The sequence below is a fragment of the Pelodiscus sinensis genome, chromosome 1 (genome assembly GCF_052426305.1).
Source record: "Pelodiscus sinensis isolate ZL-2025 chromosome 1, ASM5242630v1, whole genome shotgun sequence".
NCBI lineage: Eukaryota > Metazoa > Chordata > Testudines > Trionychidae > Pelodiscus > Pelodiscus sinensis.
The window spans coordinates 121883591-121901622 of NC_143052.1; the positions used below are offsets into that span (position 1 = coordinate 121883591).

General features: G+C 39.7%; 1 protein-coding gene across 3 annotated transcripts in view; it reads left to right on the forward strand.

The window, feature by feature from the left end:
• The window catches only part of STK38L (serine/threonine kinase 38 like), a 61391-nt gene that overhangs the window by 18136 nt on the left and 25223 nt on the right, over nt 1-18032 (forward strand). For 2 of the 3 annotated variants that reach the window (XM_075899022.2, XM_014575773.4), the window contains exons 2-3: nt 14546-14690; nt 16398-16449. In XM_075899022.2, the coding sequence (XP_075755137.1) occupies nt 14546-14690; nt 16398-16449 (197 nt within the window). Of the gene's footprint in view, nt 1-5301; nt 5722-14545; nt 14691-16397; nt 16450-18032 lie in introns of those variants that run through there. The other variant, XM_014575772.4, reaches the window with a different exon arrangement.

Sequence of the window (18032 nt, forward strand, 5' to 3'; positions counted from 1 at the left end):
CAGTTTCAATTCTGCTTCTCCTTCAGAGCTCCTCTTTTGCTAGCCTACATTACCATGCTTATTTGTTATATTTGCATATCTGTTGTTCCAGTGATCCTTATGCTCTTGCCTCCCTAAACTAGGCTATATCTACACTTTCCCCTCTTGTGCAAAAAAAAAAAAAAAACGAGGCAAAGTGGAATATCGCCGCACCTCATTTGCATAACTTATGAGGGTCCATTTTTGCGCAAGAGTCCTTTGCGCAAAAAGGAGCTGTCTACATGGCTCCTTTTTGTGCAAAAACTCCCTCTCATGCAGGAGCCATTCTTCCTCTTCCCTCCCCCCCACCCCCTCCCAGGAAGAACGGCTCTTGCGCAAAAGCCTCTTGTGCAAAAACGGAGGGAGCCTCATTAATTATGGAAATGAGGCGCGGTGATATCCACCCTTTGCCTCATTTGCCTATTTTTTTGTACAAGAGAGGGCAGTGTAGGCATAGCCCTAGGAAAATAGATGATCTTTACTGATCTTCAGGGCATACTGCAGACTTGGACTCTATTGGATCATGGGCAGAATGGAATTCTAGTGGTCAAAGGACTTTAATGGTGTATGGAAGCCACAGGTCGTAATTTTACTATTATTTTTACAATCTTGTGTGTAGCAACCCCACACTTTGTCTTTTCACAATAATGGTATCAATGGCTCAGATCATATGTGGGGGAAACAATATTTTGTTACATTTCCACAGCATATTCATGGTGAGAGGTAGTTCGTTCTTTTTAAGATTCTCCTTCAAAAACAAGTAAGTGTCACTTTCCCTAGAATGAGAAGAGCAATAATTTAATTAGAAAAGACAGTGTAGTATTGTGAAAAGCCTCTGAATAGTTGATCTTGCCATGTTCTTCATTATTTCATGGCCCAGTTTTTGTGGCAAAATGGAACATTATGCACATGCTTCATCAGTGAATTCAGTGGGGCTTAACATAGTGTTTTGCTGGATAAGATTAGACCTAAGCACCAGCATAAGGGTAAGCACATGCTTAAGTGTTTTTGGCTACTATGGAGTAATTCACTATTTTAAAACCTTTCTAAGAGTACAACCACCTTGTATTTTGTACATCAAGTTGAGTCCAAGATGAGTCCTATGACAAGGAAAAAAATATAGTAAGCTAGGGTAGTGTGTGAAATGTGCAGTGTCACACACTTATCTTCTAGCACTGCTTAATTTGTATTCTTTGCCAACCATAATGAAACTGTGAAACAAAATTAAATTGTTTCAAATTTTAGAGTAACCCTTGAGAGAGGCACGTTAACACAGCCAGACTAGAAGTCAGGATGCCATCAAGCTGATTTTCCTGAGACTATATCGCTCCTATTATAATGGGTTTGAAATATGGAGGCTCAGCACTTCTGAAAATCAGGACCTTTAATTCCACTCCAGTCCCTATCATGGCAGCCCTCCTTTTATTCCTGGCGGTGCAGCATTGACATCACATTCCCAGGTTCCTTCTTTCTAGAATGGGGATAATAATATCTTACCTATCTTACAGCAGTATTAATTAATATTTGCAAAGCATTTGAAATCTTTAGATGAGGGCACTACCAAAGAACAAATACTTTCTTTTGAAAATAGTTTGTCAAGAGAAAAGCTGTGAAGAGGCTGAGCTTGTTAAGGTTTGAGCAGAACAATAAAGCTTTGTCTCTATATTGGGTACATAGTGTCTCAAAATTGTACTATTACCATTGGAATAAAGAGAATGGCTCTAGATAGTGGAATATAGAGACTATAATTGTATTGTGTACACGTTGTTAAATGTTCAGGAACTGAAGTGGTTTTATTGATAGTTTAGTTTTTCTAACTTTTTAGATAACTGTTCTCTCCACCACTAACCAGAACAAATGTTGATGTGTTCAGTTAAATGTTTATTTACTACTTGTGCTGGATGACAGATTAAACTTTTTTGTACATAGCTTTCTTTTACCCGCCCAGTATGTTTTCCTGTTGGGGAAATGAATTTGCATTTGTCAGTCCTCCTACTTGCTGCTCATTGAAAGTAGAGTAGCAGTAAATCATAGGCTGTTGTTTTCAGGAGGTTCCTGCTGCTTTACTTAGTTGAATAGCAGGAAATCCTTAAGTGTAACAGAACTCCAATATTCAATTTGTATTCCGTATTTGGAAATATTTCCTTATCATTACTGTTGGTGTTTTGTAATGAAGAGGAAGATTAATTTTCCTGGGCCTTATTTGAAGGCAATGAGTAAGGTAGCATTAGTCCTCTCTGAATTTAGACAAACTCGTCTAGAATTCGTTTGTACTCTCTGCCTGTTTTGACTAGAAAAATGGTGTCACTAATAGAAGGGGTGTTTTGGATTAACATGTAGAATAGATACAGTTTTCCACCATTGCAACTGTGCTAGCTTGTGGTTTAACAAAAGGTACATCATCTGGATGAGGAAAAGCAGGTGAGAAGATGTTGAGAATTAACAAACCTCAATTTTTTCTGTAGGCTAGATCTAGGATGTTAACACTTTTCGCCTAGCTTTTAGCTGCTCGTGATTGATGCAATTGGCAGACATGACTACGGCCGTGTTAAATTGTGGCAGTATTGGGGTATGTTATAAATCATGACCTCTACTCAGTGTTTTTTTAAAAAGCACCTTTTTCTTCTAGCCAAATAGATCCTCTTTACACTCAGCTAGGCAAGAGATATGGAGTTGTAGGAGTCAGTCTAAAGGTCAGGGGATCTAAGTTACGTTATCTTATAGATCCCCTCTTAGGTTGGTCCAATGTATCAGAAGCGCTTCCCAACAAATTCTTCTAAAATTTAAGGCCATATCTACACACCCACTTACACTGGCAAAAGTTATGTTGTTTGGGGAGTAGGAAAAAATCAGTCTGAGTGACACAAATTTCACTAGCATAAGCGGCAGTGTGCACAGCCCTATGTAGCAGGAGAAGCTTTCCTCTGTCATGGAAGTGGTTTGGTTGATGGGAGAGCTCTCTGCTGTCTCCACAAAGCAGCTACGCAAGCAATCTGATAATGGTGCAGCTGTATTGATATAGCTGTGCTGCTGCAAGGTCACTAATTTGGCCAGGCGTAACATTTTGAACACAACAGGCATTTGGATAAATTTAATGGCTAAATCCCTAGCTCTTTTCTAGGCTCTCATTCTCTGTATTCTGAGAATTCCTAATGTCTCCTTTAAAAGAGCTGCAATGTCTGAAGAATTGAATAATCTAGTAGGCTTTTTTTCATCTCTCGTTTCTCCATGTCTATGAATACCTTCTGTGGATTTTTTTTCCACAATCTTAGAGTTCAAATGTTGGGAGTGTCTGCTGTTTTGCTATATTAGCTGTCACCAGACGAGTCATGGAGCTATATCTGGTTTTAACTGTAAGAGGTTAGAATGGGCGACTTATTATGGACATTCCACAGGAAGGGCAAGAATTACTTAAAATGGCCAAAACATTTGAGTACTTTTTACTTTTAAATAGTAAAGCTTGTTCTGAGAGAACTAATTTTACTCTGGGTTGCTCTGTGTTCACTCTCTAGTGCCAGATAGTAAAACTCATGTGAGCCTAGTTACAGACAGATTAATACGTATTGGAAAATAATGACTAAGTAAAGGTTTGTAGATTCATAGATTCCAAGGCCAGAAGGGACCATTGTTATACAGGAGATGAACTAGTCTGATCTCTTGTAGAACAAGCATAGAACTTCCCCATAATAATTCTTGGAGCGGATTATTTTTTATTTTTTTGCGAAAAACATCCAGTCTTGATTTAAAAATGGTCAACAATGAGAATCCACCATGATCCTTGGTATGTTGTTCCAATAGTTAATTATCCCCTCCTTCCAACATTTATGCTTTATTTCCAGTCTGTATTTGTCTAGCTTCAACTTTCGTCCGTTGGATTGTGTTATATTTTTATCTGTTAGATTGAAGAACGCATTACTCAATATTTGTTCCCCATGTAAATACTTACAAAGTATTTGGATAGCGGAGGAGATAAGTAAATGGAACATTTAAGGATAAAGGAAGTGGTAGTGAAGTAATCCTCTCATTATTGTCTACTGATGTTTTGAGTTTCATTTTCTCTGCTCGTTGTTAGGCAGTACTTTAGTAAAAATGTATTCCAAAGATATTAGCGAGGGTGCTTACAGAAATATTATCAAGGAAGGAAAAGCATATGTGTTAAGCATCTGATTTGTAATACCTGACTGTATAAGTTGCTACTTAAAGGTGTAAGGAGAAATACAGTTAGAGGTTTTGATGGATGGTGCTATTGTGAAACATGAATTATGAAGGGATATAATTTTTTTTGCTTATTGATCAAGCAGTGTGTTGGAAAAGTTTTACTGATCTGCTAACTAAGCTTGTGGGTAACAGTACTTTAGCAGTTAATATTTTTCAGGTTACCAGAATAAGATTAATTTTTAATGGGTCTGATCCAATCTTATTGAAGTCAGTGGGAGTCATTCCACTGGCTTAAGTGGACATTTTATTAGGTCCTATATATTTCATTTCACTAACAAATGTGAATCCATGTTTTTCAGTATTATGGAGTCTTATTAGCTATCCCTGGCAGTTTGCAAAATATTGCTCCATAACTCGTATGTCCACATTATTCCATCAAACTGGGTTTCTTCTTACCTGCACAATAATACAACCAAGATTTTGGATTAGTGTTATTTCCAGTTCCTGGATTTTTAAGCATTTGTAGAAAGAAACATTGTTTGGTAAAGGTCAAGTTTTGGTAAATTTGATATACAGGCAGTCCCCGGGTTACATGGATCCGACTTACATCGGATCCCTACTTACAAACGGGGTGAGGCAACCCCGCACTAGCTGCCCCCCCCAGCAGACCAGGGAGACGCGAAGCTAGCACCCCCCCCCCCCCCCAGCAGACCAGGGAGACGCGGAGCGGCTTTTCTCAGCAGACACCTCAGCTTAAGAATAAAGGACCGAGGGAAGTGAGGTGTGGGAGAGTAAAACTGAGCTCTGGAGAAATGTTTGGCTAGAGTTTCCCCTACAATATGTACCAGTTCCGACTTACTTACAAATTCAACTTAAGAACAAACCTACAGTCCCTATCTTGTACATAACCCGGGGACTGCCTGTACTTGAAGATTTGAAATCTGTGCTTGAAACGGGGAGATGCAAAAAAGCGAGCAACACAAATAACAAGTGGCAAATAACAGTGCAAAAGAGACATCTTTCTTCAGGGTACATAATGCAGTCTTCTTTCTCTCTTTTGTCTCTAGGCTGTTCAGTCTCAGATTTAGCAATGACAGCCATTGAAGTGGTAAACTTTTAGTGCGGGGTGGGGGGGGGGGCTATGTTATGTTTTGGAAGCTGCCTTAGGTGACTGGGTTTCTGTTTCTCCTCCCTTCTCTTGCTAACATGTCACATCACCCCATACTGCTGATTCTTTGATTGTCTCACCCATTGTAACTGACCCTGCCCACTGCCTTTTGGTGTGAATCATGCAGTTATTTGTGGCTTTTGTTTGTCTCCTGCCTCTGTCTCTCTTAAAGAGAATGTAAACAATGTGGAGAAGGGAGAGCTGTTTTCATATTCCAAAGCTCTTAATTTGCCCTCTCCTTACTACTTTTATAGATCGCGCCCCCCCCCCTTTTAAATATAGTGGTAGACAGCACTACTTTGTCACCTAATTTTGCTACCACTTGTTCTGCTTTTGTGTCTGTCAGTGGCTGGTCAAGCAGCTGTACAACAGTAAAGGTAATGTGGTCTTTTCTCTTCAGAAGAGCAGGCACTTCATTGTTTTATATAGTGGTGATAATTTATTTGGTGATTATTTATTTTATATAGTGGTGATAGTTTAGTCAGATAATTAATTTACTAGACACTGTGTTTTAACATTTGAATGACTATCAGCATAACTTTCTCCTCTTGACCTTTTTCCTTCTATCTCCTCTGCCTTCTTTGAAACTTTAGTTAACCTATCTGATTTCAGAAGAAAGTAGGGATCAAATGAGAAAATGTATTACACTGAGAGTGCTTCAGAACCAATGGTTTAAAGTGAGAAACTATTTCTCAATATTGTCCCTATACTCAGGTTTGAAATGTGAGTAGTATTGCTCTACTCGACTGGTTTGAGTGCAGTCTTGACAAATGACAATAGCAGAGAATTAGGCCTGTGACCTCTAGGAATCAGAAACACTAGTGCGAACTGGCTTGCATTAATGAGTCTTTATTTACCATCTAATAGAGCCATAAATGTTGTCATAGGAAGGATAGGCATTCCCTATCATCAGGTACATCAGCATATACATTTTACATATAGAATATGTAAGCATTGTATTTTTAAACCCAAAAGAGCAAAAAGGGGTTTCAAAAATTTCCCAACTAAATTGTGAGACCCAGTAATCTGAATAACAATTACAATGTGCTATACTGTAAGTATATATCTGTTAAAGTTGTATAAGGAAACTGGAAGTTTTTGTGCTCCATGCAAGAGGCTCCAATTTGTCAGTTGTTTTCTCCTAGCTACAATGTTCAGTTAGCAAATATCCCCTTGGCTTTTGGAGCAGTTAAAAACTAAACTAAAATAAAACAGTTTGCAAAAGTAGTAGTGGCTGGGAAGAATATTTGCGTTGTCTGGTTTAAATGCTATTTAATTTGATGCGTGGTAGCAAATAGTACCATCTCATGCAGTTGTGCAGAGGCTTTATCTTTTAATGGGATGGGTGATCTCAGTTTGGAGAGCTGTCCACATCAAGAAAACTACCACTACCACTCTCACCAGTTTGCCCTGTTGCTGGCATCCTTTGCAAGAGATGTTAAGGATTGAATGGGCTTGGAGACTTATGGTGTCCCCTGGATCTTGAAGTGTTTTTTGTGAGAAAGATACCATTTCCCCTGCTCGTGCTGTGCCTGTTGAGTGAACAGAAGTCTTTGGTTTTCAGTGTTTCTACTGCCTTTTTGTAAGCATAAATTCCCATTAAAAGACTGAAATAAAAAATACTCAAAACAAAACATGAGGAGCCAGAAAGATTTGATAGAAGGATCTGTGGTCATGTGGCTAGTCTCTCCAGCACGATGCATAGAATGGCCCTATCAATGTACTTTCTGAACTAGGGTTGCCAAGCCTCTGGTTTTTTGACTGAAATGCCCAATCAGATGGGCTGTTAAGAGTTCATTCGGCAGCACAACAGGGTAAGGCAGGCTCAGTACAGTTCCTGGAAGCAGCCAGCATGTTCCTGCAGCCCCTACAACTAGGAGTGATCAGGGAAGTGCCATGTATTGGCTCCACAGCTCCCATTGACTGTGCCTCTGCCTAGCAGCTGGACATCCTGGCTGCTTCCAGGAGCAGTACGAAGCTAGGATCTATAGGGAGCTTTCTTTAGCCTCACTGCGCTGCCAACCTGGAGGTGCCTGAGATAAACGCCACTCAGCTGGAGCCTGACCCCGAACATCTGTCCCAGGTTGGAACTCCTTCCTGCACCTTAACTTCTTCCCAAAGCCTGTATCCCCATCTGCACCCCAATCCCCTTCCCTAGGTCAGAACAAGCCTGCATCCCAACCCTGAGCCGCCTCCTAAATCTATTCCCTTGTCCCAGTCCTGAGCTCACTCCCATACTCCAAACTCTTGGCCCCAAACTTGGAGCCCCCACCCCCCACACTGTAAACCACTCATCTCCTGCCCCACATCAGAGTCCACACCTCTTCACACACCCCATCCTGAATCCTTCATTTCTGTTCCCATCCTGGAGCCCACACTTCCACCTGGAGATCTCACCACCAGCCCCAGCACAGCCACCCTCTGCCGCTCCAGCCAGTGCTCACCTCACTCACTGCTTCCTGCATCTCCTGCCTGCCCCCCTGAGGCTGCAGGTGAGCCTTCCTCCCTGCCCTGCTCCATGGCTGCCAACTCTCCTGGACTGGACACCATTGCAGCAAATGGCATCTGGCTCATCTGTTCTGGGAAAGTTGGCAGCCCCCTGCCTCCCACAGCTTGTCCCTGCAGGTCCTCTCCCCCAGAGCGGCCACTCCTGCTGTGGTGGGTAGTGGTGCCAGTGCTGCCTAAGGCACCAACACTGGTAGGGATGGCTCTGATGCTACCTCATCTTTCATTTTTTCTGGCTTTTCTGAATAGAATCCCATCCAAATCTCTGAAGTCTGGAGATGCAGTGCTCTGAATATGAGAGACTTAGAATATGAGACTGGCTTTTTATGCTTATTTCTCTTGTTAGGAAATGCTCCCACATTTCCAGAGGATCAGTTTCATTAGAGGGAACTCATTCTCCGGATGCTTCATTCATCCCATTTTTACTATTCTGGCTCACTGTAGCAAGTGGTTCCATCTCTCAGATGCTATGGTGCTCCAATATGCTTTGGTTTAATTAACATTTCCAAATCAGTGTAAACACTCTGAGGAATAGAATTTGAGCAGAGGACTTTGCATGGCCATTTGTGCACCAGTGATAGAAATGTAGCCGTGTTAGTCTGGGGTAGTTGAAGCAAAATGCAGGACAATGTAGCACTTTAAAGACTAACAAGATGGTTTATTAGATGATGATCTTTCGTGGGCCAGACCCACTTCCTCAGATCAAATAGTGGAAGCAATTTGTGCACCAGAAATTGTGGTATGTGGAGACTTTCAACAATGGAACAGTGTTTTCAGGAACATTTGACTTGGGACAGACAGATTTTTAAATCGATCCATAAAACTGATTTGAAAGTGGAGTGAGGAGATAGTAACTGGTGCTTACTAAAGTTTTCCTTTCATAGTCCACTTAGAAGATTTTAGATTTAAAAGGCTGGGGGTATGTCTTAACCAATCAGTAATTTTTACTGGTAGAAAATGTAAAGGTTTGTGGTGATGAGATTGTGGAAATGCCTGTAAATCAGGGGAGTCCAAACTTTTTTCAAAGAGGGCCAGATTTGATGAAGTGAACATGCGTGAGGGCCGACCATTTTGCCTGACATTCTTTGAACCATTAAAATTAAATGCAAATTAACTATTTTATGCAAAGTTTATTGCAAAGAGCATACTTTTCATTTTGTCACATGGATGACAAATCTAAACAGGTGTTAAATCACTCTGCCTTCCATATCTGAAGGCCAGATGGAAAAAAAAATCCAGGAAGCTGAAATATATGTCAGGAACATTGTAAAGTACATTACATATTATTGGTAATAAAGGTTGTCTATCAACTTTTAAGTTCAAAAAATATGAACAGGAACATAACACCAAGTATACATGTTGTGTCCAAATATATTTATAACTGATTTAGACCAACTGACATTAACTGAGATTTTACAATGTATTCATCTCAATACATATGGATTCGTTGGGGGCCTTAAAAGCTAGATATTGCCAAATTACCTGTGGGGCCATATTAAACCGGAACACGGGCCGCAATTGGCCCGCGGGCCGGACTTTGGACATGCCTGCTGTAAATTGTTATCTTTTATATCAAGTATTCCAGAGTAATAGACCTGTTGTAAAGGACTTGAAGCCTTCTGGCTGAGAAATTCAAAAGCACTAAGTGAAATATGACTAATTGGTTAAAGTGCTGTGTTCTTTGTAGTTTCATAAATCTAATGCAAATTAGATGGCACTTCAGGAATAGAATGACTCTATTATGTAAATGGCATGATCTTGGGCGGATTAATGGCTCTTTTATGGGCATTTCCAAGAAATATGGGTGGCACCTTTTCAAAACGTTTTGATGAATATAGTGAGATCAGTGAATGCAGTGTTCAGCCAAAATTCTGAGCAGGGCCTTCCTTTGATTTTCCCTTACTCCTCCTGCCCAGATCAGTTGTTTATAAAGGCCATGTTTAAATATTTTGTTTGCCTCTTCCCAACTGCGTTGGGTTGTGTGTACACGTGGAAATTTAGGGACAACTCTGCAAGGTGCTGTACACTTTCTGCAACACCTCTGTGCTCCTTCTTGGGAATCAAGGGAGTTGATTAGGATTAGGCTCTTAGCTAAAGGGATGTGGGTGTTTTTTTTTGTTTTGTTTTTTTTATAATTAACAATGCTGGAACTGTTAGTTACTTGAATGTGCTCGCATCACAGTGTAAGCAAAATGTTCTAAACATCAGAAGAATAAATAGCAACAGAGAAGTGGCTGGGGGAGGCAATTATGATTTTGGAAGTGGACACTTGCTACAGTAATTCTACCTTTCTTTATTTTATGCTGTATTAGCACAGTAATGACAAGCTTCTGAACAGTTAAATAGATTTCTCTGAGCTCGCTAATTTACTAATCAGGAGCTATTCTGTATTTTCTTATTTTAGAACTACTTCCAATTAAAATCAGCCATTCTATTTATAGCTCAGTGCTTTACTGCTAAAATGATCTCCTTTTTCCAGGCTTAATGAAATCAAGTGATTGAGATTTGGTAGTGTCTGCATTTGTGTGTATAGGAACATGGGGAAAACAAATGAAAAGAGCACACAATTATATGCTTATTTTGGCCAACTGAGAGTACTAGACTTGCAAATGATAAATATGTGTCTGATACAACTGAAAAGTCTTTATACTTTAAATGAAGTTTAATCCATTTTTAGCCTGGGTTAGCAATACATTCAGTGCCAAGAATTCCTAAAGGAACAAAAGGCTGTTTTTGCCATGTTGGATCATTATTGGAAACAATTAGATCACTGATATCACTCTGTGCCCCGCTAAGAGGGAGAACTAGAATTCGAAGTGTGCATATACTGAACTTCGTTAGTAAAATCACCTGGTTTGTGTTTCCCTTTCTTTGTCAATAGAGAACTGTAGTGCAGCTATTACAATATGTATTGACATGATAGAAATATGCTATACTTACATTTTATCAAGACTTCCACCTATTGACGTGGTGACTTTGAAATGGCATGAAATCAACAGAATTAATAGAAATGGCTAGAGATTTTGTAGATCTCTAGGATGGTACGCCCACATCTTGAATACTGTGTACAGATGTGGTCTCCTCACCTAAAAAAAAGATATTTTGACCTTGGAAAGGGTTCAGAAAAGGGCAAATAAAATGATTGGGGGTTTGGAATGGGTCCCATATGAGGAGAGGTTAAAGCGATTGAGACTCTTCAGTTTAGAAAAGAGGAGACTGAGGGGGGGTTATGATAGAGGTATATAAAATCATGAGTGGTATGGAGAGGGCGGATAAAGAAAAGTTATTTATTAGTTCCCATAATAGAAGAACTAGAGGACACCAAATGAAATTAAGGGGTAGCAGGTTAAAAACTAATAAAAGAAAGTTCTTCTTCACACAGCGTGTAGTCAACCTGTGGAACTCCTTGCCAGAGGAGGCTGTGAAGGCTAGGACTATAACAGAGTTTAAAGAGAAGCTAGATAATTTCGTGGAGGTTAGGTCCATAGAAGGCTATTAGCCAGGGGATAGAATTGGTGTCCATGGCCTCTGTTTGTCAGAGGCTGGAGAAGGATGGCAGGAGACAAATCGCTTGATCATCGTTTTCGGTCCACCCTCTCTGGGGCACCTGGTGTTGGCCAGTGTCGGTAGACAGGATACTGGGCTAGAAGGAACTTTGGTCTGACCCAGTACGACCGTTCTTATTTTCTTATCTGTTTTCATCAGTTTTTCCATCACTTCTGTATATGGGAAAACTGGGGGAGAGGCGGGGAGGAAGAGGGAGATTTTTATGGGGGGGGAGGAAGAGGGAGATTTTTTTATTATATATAAAATCATGATCATGCCTGGTGGTTCTGGTGTAAGAGAAGGTAACCTCTTGGATTTTTGTTTCTGTGTATTCATCTATTGTTAATCTAGATTGTAATAGGTTAATTGAGCAAATAGCAGGCCTTGTGAGAAATTCTAAGGAGATAAAATACTAATAAACCCCGCAGAAATAGCTACGTAGGGTTGCCAGGTATCTAGTTTTCTCCTGGACAGTCCGGTAATTGCGTCTTCTGTCTGGTTTAAAAAAACAAACAAACTAGAAAATACCACAGGGGCGTGCAGGAACTTAAAGGTGCAGCGTCCTTTTTTTCTCAACAATTTTGCTTGAGAAACCAATTATGGTGTCTCCCCCCCCCCCCTTTTTTTTCCTCAACCAATTTTTTTTCCCTGCCATGTTTGGGATTTTTTTTGTGAAGGTATCTGGCAACCCTAGCTACAAGATCGTAAAGTCTACTATATTGCTAGTTCATCAGTATTCTTACTTGTTCTCAGAAGTGGCACGTGGGCATTGTCCAAAATGGATAAGTAAAATACTATCTGCATGCTATTGTAAAATCCCACGGCTCAATGCACAGCTGATGCATTATGACAGTGTTTCTTTGCTAGAAATGTATTAAATACATAAAATTCAATTAAAAGAAGATGAAATGCCTTCCTCGCAAGCTCCCTTAAGCTATGTCTACACTGCAGTGTTATTTCAGAATAACTAATGTTATTCCAAAATAACAGTCTGAATCTATACACAAGGGCTAGGTCTACACTGGCCCCTTTTCCGGAAGGGGCATGGTAATTTTTGAGATCGTAATAGGGAAATCCACGGGGGATTAAAATATCCCCCGCGGCATTTAAATAAAAATGCCCGCCGCTTTTTTCCGGCTTTTAGAAAAGCCGGAAAAGAGCGTCTACACTGGCCAGATCCTCCGGAAAAAAGTCCTTTTCCGGAGGATCTCTTATTCCTACTTTGAAGTAGGAACTTTGAAGTAGGAATAAGAGATCCTCCGGAAAAGGGCTTTTTTCCGGAGGATCTGGCCAGTGTAGACGCTCTTTTCCGGCTTTTCTAAAAGCCGGAAAAAAGCGGCGGACATTTTTATTTAAATGCCGCCGGGGATATTTAAATCCCCCGGATTTCCCTATTACGATCTCAAAAAATTACCATGCCCCTTCCGGAAAAGGGGCCAATGTAGACGAGCCCAAGCAGTTATTCTGACATAATGTTGAAATAATAGCGAGCTGGAGGACTGCTTACTCCAACTCCTGCAACCCTCATTGTATGCGGAGTAAATGAAGTTGGGGAAGAGTGCTCTATCTTGAAGTAACTGCTGTGTAGATAACACCAATAGTTGAAATAAGCTATTTCAACTTAAGTTATGCAATTAATTATAGTTTAATTATAACTTGCTGTGTAGACATGCCCATACTGTGTGTGTGAAAAGTCAGACCAAGAAAAAGACATGTCTGTAGGTTTTCTATACTAAAACTTACTTCTGTTTGTGACTTTTTATCTGTTCACCAAAAAGAAGCATTATAGTATTCGAAGATCAAACATTGATCTGGATATTTGTCAGAGGGAGCTGCATCAAAATCCTTTTATGAAGCAATAGGGTAATATAAACAAACAAAAAAGGAAGTAGCTTTTCAGGAAGGAGCCATTGGCACAAAATGCTTCCTTCCCTGTCTCTTAGAGAATGGCAGTGCTTACATACTGATTTATTTCCCACCATGCTTTTACCTAGCTCCGGACTAAAACATGACTGCTAAGAGAAAAGAATGCTTCCTAACAGCTCTGCTGGCCTGGAGCTGAGAGAGCTGAGCTGGCTTTGCTCGCTTCCACGGTGGGGAGTTCTTGCTCACCCTTCTCTTGGAACTCCAACCCTAAAACCAAAATGGAATGGATTTGGGGTGGTTTTTTTTTTTTTAACCAGCCCCCAGACTGCTTCTTAGCAACCCTGTCCTGTTCCTCAGTGATCACATCCCCTGTTCTACAGGTTATTTAAGTCACAAACCTGGAATGGCTATGTGCAGGTCTAGGGGAATTCCTTTTCAGCCTGAAAACCCCTTTACAGTGGTTTCTGAATGTGCTAAACAGTTCTGATTTACCAGATTGTCTCTAGCGCATGGAAAAGGATCTGAAGGAGATCACAAGGCAAACAACTTTTCAGGTTATCAAAAACTCCCTCGGAGCCTGATCCATTTGCAGGGGGGCAAGTTTCATGATTTATTTTTTATTATTTTTGTGATTAAGAAAAATTTCTCCATAAACTACGGAAGATATCTTTTTGAGGGGATGATTTCTAGATACAGTATTATCCAAGTATCAGTACTAAGTTCTAGTAAAAGATGTTTTTTAAAGTAAAATAGTTTACAGTGAAATTTAGCTTATCTTATCTTTGCTAGATGTTTGCTTGTTTTTCATTTTCATCATTTTTTTATGTGAAAGATTTGAAGTTTTTCAGTCTTAAAACTTTTTTTGTGCTGTCCATACATATTGCATTTAGAGAGCTACATGGATGACCTCTTTCCTCATGCTCCAGACTCATTTTATATTTATATATGGGGCAGGTGTGGGGGCAGGGTAGGGGAGGGAGCAGGGAGAGAGTTGGACTCTAGTGAGCCAGTAGTAAATCTCTTTAATGCCTGGACAAGTACATCAGAGTAGTTGCCTGTAATCAGAATGGTCCTCTCCTATGAGTCACTCCTTGTTTTGCCAGGACATGGTTTCTGTTTTTTGGTGAGTGGGTAGCACATCCTCCCCTTGCTCTTACTTTACAATATGAAGTTTATGGATTTGTTCACAAAGAAGGGAGGTGTCTTCCCCATGAATTTCACACTCTCTGATTTTCTGGGGGGAATAAAAAGTCTCTTTGAGTAATTGTATGTGCTCTGTTTCAGTTCATGTTACTATGGCAATGACTGCAGGGACTACAACATCCTTTCCCATGAGCAACCACACCCGGGAGAGAGTAACTGTGGCCAAACTTACATTGGAGAATTTCTACAGCAACCTAATTTTACAGCATGAAGAGAGAGAAACCAGGTACTTTGTCCCGGTTCTTTCACACCTTTAGCTTTTAATTTATATTGTTATTTTGTGGTATTTGTACAAACCAACTATGTGCTTTTAAATTCATTTAAGTCCCTGCACAAAGTATTTCTTAGAAAGCTGTATTGATTTCAGTTTCTAAGGAAATTGCTACCTATTTGAGGGTACATTCTTTTAGGGAATGTGTATCTCAGCACAAAGGCCTTGTTTGGGCTTCTATCACTGTTGCACTAGTGTTGGCTGCAATAGCTGCAGAAGCACTAGAATAGAGCCAACTAACTTGATTTTAACTTCCATATCCTCCTTCCCTAGGCCTAGGTCTACGCTGCTGTTAAATCGGAAAAAGAAACACAATTTGCAGTATTCACATTGAGTATCTTTTTCTGATTTACTTTCAAAAGAGGCTTTTCCAAGATTTGGCGCATCTACACAGCGCCAAATTTTGGAAAAAAGTGCTCTTTCGACACATCACTTAATCCTTGAAGAATGAGGTTTACAGGGATGGTGAAAGAGCGCGTCTTATTTTTCGAAAAAAATTTTCAGAAAAGTGGATGCGTTCCTTGGACGTGGTATTGCTTTTCCGGGATATCTCTGGTATCCCAGAAAAGTAATGCAGTCTAGACGTAGTCTAGTTTCCAGTTACATTGTAATCAGCGTTCCCTCTAAGCTGCAGGGTAGCACAGCTTCACAGGTGATTAATCAGCCCCACCTTGTCAGTAAGCTTCATGCAGGGAGCACAGCTTTAGAGAGAACATTATTCAGTAGCTTTACATTAGGATCAAAGTGTCAAAACACCAACTCTTTATTGTAATGAATACTTTGTTTCAATAAATGACATAAGTTTCTGTTGTTATAGAAACAATTTTTTATTGAGATTATATAACCACAGAAAAGGTTTGAGGGGCTTCTCTTTTAGTCCTTACTATATTAAATGGGCCTCTCCCAAGTGGGAGGATAGATTGTTCACCAAGGAGTCTTAGTCTAGTAGATTGTACTGTAATTCTCAAAATGAGAAAGTCTTGACTTTTAAATAAATGCTTAAAATGAAACTAGAGAACTTAAAATCGTTTCACTCGTTCAAAATCTTAGCTCAGATGTATGGTCCCATTTGCTTCAACAGGCTAATGCATGACAATAAAGTGGTGAAGATCAAAGTATCTAGAATTTGGACCTTTAAATCTCCATCCTGCAGACACTTTGCATATATAAAAATTTACTCATGTGACCCATTGGCTTCAGCAGGTCTGGTCACATGTGAGAGGCATGACTGAACATGTGTGTAAGTGTTGAGGGATTTGGGGTATTAGATGGCTCTTGGGGCAAAGGCCTTGTCATCTTTTATGTGAAATGCTATACACACATCTGGTATTATCAAAATATAATAGCTAACACTTATGGACTGGGACATATTGTCATGTATGCCTTTGTGTGGGAGTTCTTGTGACTAGAGAGTTGAGACCTGGGTTCATGATGTTCTTCTCTTTTAAAGGATAGTACAGATCCCTTGTTTTTGTACAGAATATCTTTTCCAAGAAATGAAAAAGCTCTTTAAAATGGCAGATTTCTGATATTACACTTCTGTTCTCCAATTGATGTAAATGATAAAGATGTAAGGGAAATTTTCCCTGTGATGTAAGGGAATTTTTATACTGTCTGATGGAACTTTATTAAAAATGTCTTCTCCCATGTCTACCTATGCAGACAGAAAAAGCTAGAAGTGGCTATGGATGAAGAAGGCCTGGCAGATGAAGAGGTAATGCCAACTGAGATACAAAGTCTTCAAATATATTTCATGGTGGTTGTTCAGATCTGGTGTTTGGATGAGTATATGGTTGATTGTTAAGAGTCTTATTATCCAACATGACACTGATATTTTTTTTTATTGTAAGTTTTGCTGTTGTAAACAAACTCCACATTTGAGTTTTTATAAGAGAAGCCTCATAAGCTTTTAATTTTTTCATAAAAAAGATTGCTCACACACCGTTTGGTACTCATGATCCAATAAGATAGAGGCACCTAAGAAGAACGTAACACAACCCTTGGTTTTTGGAGTATGAATTTGTTTGACGCTCAGGTGTGGAGAAGGAATGAAAAAAGGACCAGAAACACTTGGATGACATAGGCAGAAGACAAAATACATAGGGGAGCGGATTTAGGTTGTAATCCCTGATTCAGCAGGCTGTTTTAACTATGTACCTAACTTCAAGCAGGTAACTAATTCCACTATAGACCGTGGGAGTTGCATATACTCACCCGAGGGTTGAATTTGCTTCAGTGGCTTTATATTTTCATTGAACCAAACCTTGAGGTTTTTTTAAAACACTGGGTCTAGCATGCACCAGCATTAGGGCAGTAAAGGATTTATGTATCCCTGCTTCACAGCAGTGTAAGTGAGAAGAGAATCACACCCACTAGATCTTTCAACATTTTCTCTTTTAAATTGCGTTGCTGTGGCCATTCACATAATTGTTTCTTATATTGAACTTTACAATACATTGGTTACTTTACAATTACATTGGTTCTTTTATTGAAGAATACAATAGTCTGCCTCAGATGGGTCTTGTATTGGTGCATTTAAAAGCTCATCACCTAATTATCCATCTTGTTAGTCTTTAAAGTGCTGAATAGTCCTGTCTTTTGTTTCAGCAAGACCAGACTAACACTGCTACATCTCTATTACTATTCTTTAGAGAATGAGTGGAGAGCAAGTGGCCATATGATGCCATCTTGTGGCTTTAAATGATATTTAAAAATCTAGTATAAAAATGTATTACTTCAGTGCCTGATCCTGCTGGGTCTCAGTACCTTTAAAACTCCTATTAACATCACTGGAAGGTGTTGTACTAGCATCTTTCAGGATGAAGCCCTTTGACACTTTTGTATACTAAAACATATTTGCAATGACCATCAAGCTGCCTTACACAAGTAGTTTTTGGTGTAAATGAAAAATGTGGATCTCAGTTGCCCAGCAAGCTACCTAATTGTTCTCCCACAGCTGCCTTTTTCTTTTTTACCCCCATCCAATTCATAGTACCTGTGCTTTTGCTTTTCTTGACCTATCCCACCTGCCCCACTTCAAAATAGAATTGTCTTCTGAGCCAGTGGATTTTACCCAGTGGCATATGTAGATGATTGGAAGCTCTTTTGTTTCAATGTTCAAGTTTTGAAGCATCACTGGAAGCAATACTTTGAAATGTCACCAGTTAGCATCTATGTTTGTGTCTCACTTCTACCCCACCTCAAGAACTTTAATTAGGTGTATTTAGGTCATTGAGCAGTGGTATGTACTTTAAACAAAGTGTCTTCTCTCCTTCTCATGTGTAGTAGAAACCAGTA